Below are 8,060 nucleotides of genomic sequence, written 5' to 3'. Positions count from 1 at the left end.
TTTTTCCCAAGTTCATGTCTTTCAGTACAGTTTAGCAGAGACAATTGAAATGAGAGAATAAGAAGGAGCCAGAAGATTAGAAGAAACTGCCAGAGTTAGTTTGAGTCCTAGCAGAACAATTCAATCGAAGATGATAGAAGCCAGATTTAATCAGTCAACCTGGAGAAGAGTTTGAGCCAGAACAGCTGAGATGAACCACCCAGCCAGAATTTTGAAAGAACTAGAAAGAGTGATCTTATACAGCAGTAAGCCTCAAAGATGACTGTTGCATCTGACCAATAAAAGCAACTTTTACATATGTGCATACGCATAATAGTGTATTGGCCAGTGAGATTCCATAGAACTCCAGGCATTACAGGTTACTGCTATTGCTCTTACTTAACATATAAATTTGGTGATATGACTCTATTGAAGAAGATACCACAACCTTGAGTCACAGAACATGGAGAAATCAAATTGACATCCACCTGGAAGTCATCCTTGCTTAGCTTTTCTCTCCCTATTCATTAGTATGCTTGTGATAAAGGAACAGTCTTTATATTTATTTTTCTTTTTATCATCATGTATGTTTTAAATACCAAGTATTAATGCAGAATAAAATTTGAGTGAGGAAGATTATCTTAGTTCCAGGAAAGGTATAATGTTGCTCCAAAAGAACGATATCAGTGCATAATAATCATATTATTTTATATCTGGCCCTATTCTATCAATCAGTATGTCTATGAAATTATAAATATATCTTTATATAAATTGTTCATGTTAAGGTACCAAATATCCTAATTTCTAGTTGAGCTAATTATAATTAAACAAAAAGTAACACTTATTTATGCAATATTTATTAGTTAAACACTGATCAAATATCCAAATCTTTATGCATATTTCTACAGAGATTACCAAGATAAAATTGACATTATTTCTGTTGTCAGAATATTTATAGAGAATTATAACATGTAAAAAAGTTACAAATGAACATAAAACCTACAAAATGGCAAGAAACCCACTAGAGAAATTCAGAAAACAAAATTAAAATCCTTTGTGAGGGTTTTATTAATGGAGTTATGGGAAGGTCTTCTCATTAAAAAATATATATATATGGGAGGGTATCTTTAAATTGAATTGGCCCTTAAAATAACCTAAATACTACAGTACTTTTACATTCATTTTAAGATATTCCAAACATTTAATAATGAAATCATAAATTAAAATTCTTACCAATGGAGATGCTCCTGTTGTAATAACTCCAGAGGGAATCATATTGATTTCCCTCATGATTTCTTGATTAATGCTTAGAAAGATTCATGTCCCTAAGGTTAATTCCTCAGATATAAAGTCTCTCACTTGTGCTGATTCTCAGAAATCATTGTCTTTCCATCGGTAAGTCTGATTGTCTCAATGACAAAACTCGGAGGACATAGTGCTTGATTTCTTATTACTTTCATCTTTAAAAACATAAACAGATTGTCTAGAGACCTTAAGTATTGTTATGATGAAATAATAACAAGGAGACAGACTCAGAATCTCCCAAGCAGAGGCAGACATGACAACTGATGGACTAGGAGATCAGACATATCCTTCAAGGAGAGAAGGGCAGACATCTCTGCTAAGGCCCCGATTTAGAGTCATTTTCTATTCTGAGTGCTAGTTCGTCTGCATAATAGTTTTTTGACTTACCCTTTGACTTTTCAAAACACAAAACCATAGAATCTGGAACAGGAATGTATATTCCCATTGCAACATGCGTTTGATTTATTTTATAAGTTTCTACTGAGAAAAGAAATGTCAAAATAATTGAGTAAATCTGAAGAGAGAAACAAATGGTGAAGCTCCTTTCTTCCTCATTACAAGAAGCTCCTTTTGTGGGTCTTATCCTGAAACATGATGATATACTGAACCCAGGATCTTCTAGGCAAGTGAACCATGCTTTGATCAAAGACATGCTCTTTGCTCTGCTCTCTATGTATGTGCATATATATTTTATGTATGTATGTATGCATATATGTGTGTATGCATGTATGTGTATATGCATGTTATGTATGCTTGTGCGTGCATTTGTTGTGTGTGTGTGTGTGTGTGTGTGTGTGTGTGTTTTGATATAAGATCTCAACCAAGGTTGCTGTCCTGGAATTCATTATGTAGCCCATGCTAGTATAAAACTACTGGCAATCTTCTTGTTATATCCTGATCAGTGCTGCGATTTCAGGAATAAGCTATCATATAAGGCTCATTTGTCAGCCTTCTCGACATTAATACAGATTTGAAAATTTAAGCTGCATCACCTCTTTGTTAAAATTCTCAAAAATTATTCTCTGAAGCTTGTAGTTGGTCTGTGCTGCTACCACCTCGACATCATACACAGATTTAATTCTTCTCCTTAGGAATCTCTGAAGTACTTTCAGTAAAATTGAAATAATTTAATTTTTATCTTTTATTGAAGTATTATTATCTCTTTCATTTTCTCACTTGCATTCTACTTATAATGAAGAAATTGCACTGAATAAAGAGAGTATCTTAATAGTGGGATTTGCTCATGTCCTGGTGTATCATAGTGTATCCAAAATTTCTGTATTCAAAGGTAGTAGACACAGACGAATACCATAGGAGTTGGAGTCTTTATTTTTCTATTTCAGAATTCATGGAGAAATTTTTCATCTGCATTGATTACAGAAAATTTTACATTTGTGGAGATTTAACATTTAACATTGTATTGGAATTCACTGAATAGAACAATCATACATTGCCAAAATAAAGGCACCTGGTGCCATTAATTAAAGTTGTATTCATTTAAACAGGTTATCTCAACTATGTAAGTCAGTTCTTTATTCTTATGAAATCACATAGAAACTTTCACAAGATCTCATTCCTTTATTGTTGATCACTGTGGACAGGTCTGTAACTCAAGCCTATACCTGCTTCCAGACTGAGAACCTCTGGCCCAAAAATGAATATGTGATTTTGTTAAAATGAAAGAGTCGTTACAGTTTAAAGGTTGTATATTCAGTCTCACCTCCTGGACTTCTGAGATATGATACAGTGAAAAAAAACTAGCTTACATTTTCAAAACAGATTTAGCTTTAATTTTTTTCTAGTAATGTAACAGGAAAATGTTAAGGATTAATTACTAAGATTAGATCAAGCACCATCAGAAATATCTTTATTATTTGAATAAATCCCTATTAATTTTTTGAATACATTCTTCACTCGATGGCCAATATTTATAATTATTCATGCCCTGGTAATGTCAGAGATGTAAGAATGTACATGCCCAGAAAAAAATAGAAATTAGAAAACTACTTCATTGATGCACATAATGATATATTTAATATGTGCTATGATATATTTCGGCATTTGTTCATGTTCTGGATAACATAATGCAAAGTAAGTTTTTACCCATATGCACCAACAAATAGCTGAGTAGAGAATCACAAATTAAAAGCATCAGTAATTTCAAAAGGAAAAGTGGAATGTAGATATTTTGATGATGGGCTCTAAACAACTGGTTGGTTCTAGCAATTTCCAGGATTATCTTTGTTGACAGTGACCACAGGGTCTCTGTATGATAGTTTAATTGCCACATTGCCTTACTCAACCATGGCAGAAACTATATTTGAGGAACAGGAGTCCTGATTCCTTATTGGGAACACCATGAGCAAAGTCAACTCTATGTATTATAGCGGAGTTCGAGAAGAAGGTAGGGATTAGTCAGAACAGTACAATTTAAGGGATGTAAACTCTCCTATATTGCATGTGATAATCAGCACAGTAAATGAGCTGCTTTGAACAAGAAGTTCTTCAACTTTGGAAGTAATTTTAACTTTCTCACACACATGAAGCTAAATGTAGATGTAGATGAGATATGTATATGTGTATATGTAAGAGTATATGTATATATGTTCAGTTTCAGATACAGTGATCCAACATGGAAGCAGCTCCATGGAAATTTTATAGTAACAGAACAAAGGAAGTTATAAATCAAGGCATTTTTAAAATACATTGGTGGAAAGATAGGTGTAAAGTTACAGCAAGCAAAGAAATCACCTCTGTAGGCTGAAGATGCTGTTTGATTACATGCTTAGCTTTTCCATTGATGGAGAACAGGTTTAAAATTAGTATGTTCCAAAAGAGTCTATCAGTTTCAGGATATTAGCTCTGATGCAGATGTGGAGCTAAAGATTAATCACTTGATCTTGCAACCAGACTGTATCCCCATGTTGTCATAGTCACTGAAGGCTGTAAGAGATGCTCAGTTATTCTAACAGCTTCTTCTACTGTTTCCCACACATTCTTCTAAGAATCATCTCATTGGAGTGAGCATTGGGTGTTTACAAATAATTTCATTATTGTCTCTTACCCATTTCTCCTCTAGGAAATATGAAGGCATACTCAGAGGCTAAGCGCAATGGCACTGAGGCAACTGAGTTCATTCTTCTGGGACTAAGCACCCGACCAGAACTGCAGCCAATTCTTTTCTTGGTATTCCTCACGATTTACATTGACTGTAAATCACACATTGACTGGGAACTTTGGTATGATCTTATTAATCAGGGTCACTCCTCAGCTGCAAACCCCCATGTATTTTTTCCTGACACACTTGGCATGTGTGGATATTTTTTACTCAACAAATGTCTCTCCTCAGATGCTTGTCAATTTTCTATCTGAGAAGAAGACTATTTCTTACATTGGGTGTCTGACTCAGTGCTTTGTTTTTGTCACTCTGCTCTTGACTGAATACTACATGCTGGGTGCCATGGCCTATGACAGGTACATGGCAATATGCAAACCCCTACATTACAGCACAAAAATGTCCCGGCCAGTTTGCATTTGCCTGGTTACGTTCCCTTACTTCTGGGGTAGTATGGTAGGCACAATGCAGGTGATATTGACTTCACGTCTGTCCTTTTGTGGACCCAACACCATCAACCACTTCTACTGTGCTGACCCTCCCCTCTTGATGTTAACCTGTTCTGACACTTATATCAAGCAAACTGCCCTTTTTGTATCAGCTGGGATTAATCTTACAGGTTCCCTTCTCATTATCCTCATCTCCTACATTTTTATCTTCGTCACCATCTTGAGGATCCGTTCCAGTGAAGGGCAACGAAAAGCTTTCTCTACCTGTGGCTCACACCTGACAGCTGTTACTATGTTCTATGGGTCCCTCTTCTGCATGTACCTGAGACCAGCAAATGAGAGGTCTGTTGAGCAAGGCAAAATTATAGCTGTATTTTGTATTTTTGTGAGTCCCATGGTGAATCCATTTATCTACAGCCTGAGAAATAAGGATGTGAAGCAGGCTCTGAGAAGAGTGTTCATAAGAAATCTCTGCAAAGTGGAGAAAAGCTCAGGACCTATACTGTCCCACTAAATCAAGACATGCCTTCAATTTTAATAGATGCTATAAGCTTGAGAAAGAGGGGAGGAGAGAAAGAGGTGAAAATTATGTAAATATAATACTTGCATATAAAATCCCTCAAAATTATAAATTGAAATTTTAAAAAGTTCTCTGATTTGTTTTACTTGAATGTGTTGGATGTGTTATTTTTTTTTAACTTGGAATGGCAAGAATATGGTTTGGGGTGTATAACTTGGGATCTAGTTAGAATATAATTGTAGTTATAGGTTTGAAAGCTGCGAAATGCTGATAGAGAGGAAATACAATCCCAGACATCATCTCTCAGGATTAAACATATCCTGAGTTTAGTCTTGTTTGATAACTGTTTTCTACCTCTATTCATCAAAATATATGCTCTTCTATTCACTGTGTACATCTATATTGAGTGACACGTAGAAACATTTTTGACCCAAGGTGAATTTCAATGTATTTCCTGAATTATAAAACATGATTTTCATTCATGGGATGACCATACAATACATTTTAGCATATTTATTCTTTTTAATACTTAGGTACCCTTTTTCCACTTTCATGAAGATCTGTATAATACAAATCTCTGCTTCTAACAGGTTAGTAAACAGAAATTACTGGCAAAAGATAATCTTAAGTAGTGTTCCATGATCCTGATGAGAAACATGGAGAACTTGCCATTAAGTATTAGTCAAAAGCATTAATTATCACTCACTTTTTGGAAGTTAATTTGTACCAGAATTAATCAGCTTAAATTTTAAAATATTCTATGTATTTGTTTATTTTTATGTTTAGATCACATTGCACATTTTCCTCTATTTTTCTTTTATTGAAAATGCATTTTTAAGTGGTCTACCAGGCTTGAGTGTGTAGAAAACATGGCCCAGGCAGGTTGAGCCCTTCCACTCTCCTCTCCCATATGAAACCACTAAATTACACTCTTAAAACTAGCCACCAAAGTTTATTTGCCCAGTTTCATATGACTGCCTAATTTCTGAGGCTCATTGCCAATCTCCAACAATCAGAGAGAGCATCAAGGTCTGGCAATCAAAACTCTCATTCCATGCCCAATGCGACTTTACCAACCCATCGTAGCTCATTCTAACACACACCTCCTTTTTAAAAAATCTTTTCAAATTATTTCTATTTGTTGCTGTTTCTGCCCAATTCATATTCAACCATATTGTTTCTTTAACTTGCATAACAAAGGATATTTTTGTGTAGTAAACAGAGTTTGGGTTGGTAGCTGTGGTCTGTGTCTGGTCTGGGGTCTCAAGGGGAGCAACCAGCAATCTTTCATGTGTTTAATACAGTATCCTCTGGTTATGGATTCCCCTCCCCTAACTGCTTCAAGATCTTCCCCTTCCATTTGAATGCACACACTTTCTGTCTCTCCTTAGTAAATAAATAGGCAGATAAAGACTAATAATAAAATAAGGTTAAAAACCAAAAACAAACTATAATAGGACAAAAAAGAAACAAAGAGAAAAAACCCCAACAGATACATGTGTTTATATACTATTTAATCTAGCAATGAACTCTTTGTAATATATCCTAAATCAGTTGTTCAGATTTCATAATGCTTCAACCCTTTAATTCAATTCTTCATTTTTTGGTGACCACTGACAATAAAATTATCTCATTGCTACTGAAAAACTATAATTTTGCTACTGTTGCAAATCACATTATAAATATATGATATGCAATTACCAAAGAGATCACGACCATAGGTTGGTAATCACTGTCCTAACAAGAAAGTAAAACTTGTGTGAACAAAGCAATGTGGGTTAAACACAAACAAAACTCAGATTAGAATTAAACTTTTTTTTCTTCGGGTAATTAATTTATTTTCCCTGCCCAAGACTTTAAACATTTAGTACCAGGAGCCATCTAGAAGAAGCTAAAAACTAGCATGTGATCTTCTTGAGGCCAAGGTCAAAGGAGTACATTTTAGAAAAGATTCCTGCTATTAATATGCTTTTCCTGTTATTATTAAATATATATAACAATCACTAGATATTAGCCCACACTTTTGAGCATTGTTCTGCAAATCAACAAAGATGTACTGTCTTGTAGTGGTTCTATATAGAGATATAGATGGTTTCTTAGTTCTTAATTATGATCCTATAAGAATTCCTAAAATTATACTACTAATTAGTAGCCCCCTTTTTTAATTGGATGTTTCTTTTATTTACATTTTAAATGTTTTCCCATTTCAAGGTGTCCCCTTTGGAAATCCTCTATACCATTCATTCTTTCATTGCCTTTATGAGGGTGCTCCCCCACCTACCCACCCCTTCCTGTCTTCCTGCTCTGTTATTCCCCTACACTGGGGCATCAAACACCCTCAGGCCCAAGGGCCTTTCTTACCACAGATGTCCAACACGGCCATCCTCTGCCACATATGTGGCCAGCACCATGGGTCTCTGCATGTGTATTCTTTGGTTGGTGGTCCAGTCCCTGGGAGCTTGGGGAGGGGGAGGGGGTCTGGTCTGTTAGCATTGTTGCTCCCTCCATAGGGCTGCAAACATAATCAGCTACTTCAGTCCCTTCTGCAACTCTTTCATCTGGGACCCCTATGATCAGTTCAATGTTTGGCATCCAAATCTGTATTTGTCAGGCTCTGGCACAGCCTCTCAGGAGACACCCATATCAGGCATCCATTAACAAGCACTTCCCAGCATCCACAATAGTGTCCAGG

The 8,060-nt window shown here is 35.5% G+C and overlaps 1 protein-coding gene across 1 annotated transcript; it reads left to right on the top strand.

Moving 5' to 3' along the window:
• Positions 1-4,368: 4,368 nt before the first annotated feature.
• On the top strand, positions 4,369-5,362 carry LOC110319148 (olfactory receptor 5M11-like). Its single transcript, XM_021194583.1, is given in 2 exon segments — positions 4,369-4,500; positions 4,502-5,362. Coding segments are annotated over 2 exon segments (993 nt in total).
• Positions 5,363-8,060: the final 2,698 nt, after the last annotated feature.

Source organism: Mus pahari, chromosome 3 (genome assembly GCF_900095145.1).
Source record: "Mus pahari chromosome 3, PAHARI_EIJ_v1.1, whole genome shotgun sequence".
NCBI classification, from domain to species: domain Eukaryota; kingdom Metazoa; phylum Chordata; class Mammalia; order Rodentia; family Muridae; genus Mus; species Mus pahari.
Note: the sequence above shows the minus strand (reverse complement) of the source record. Positions and strands in the feature narration are given on the sequence as shown.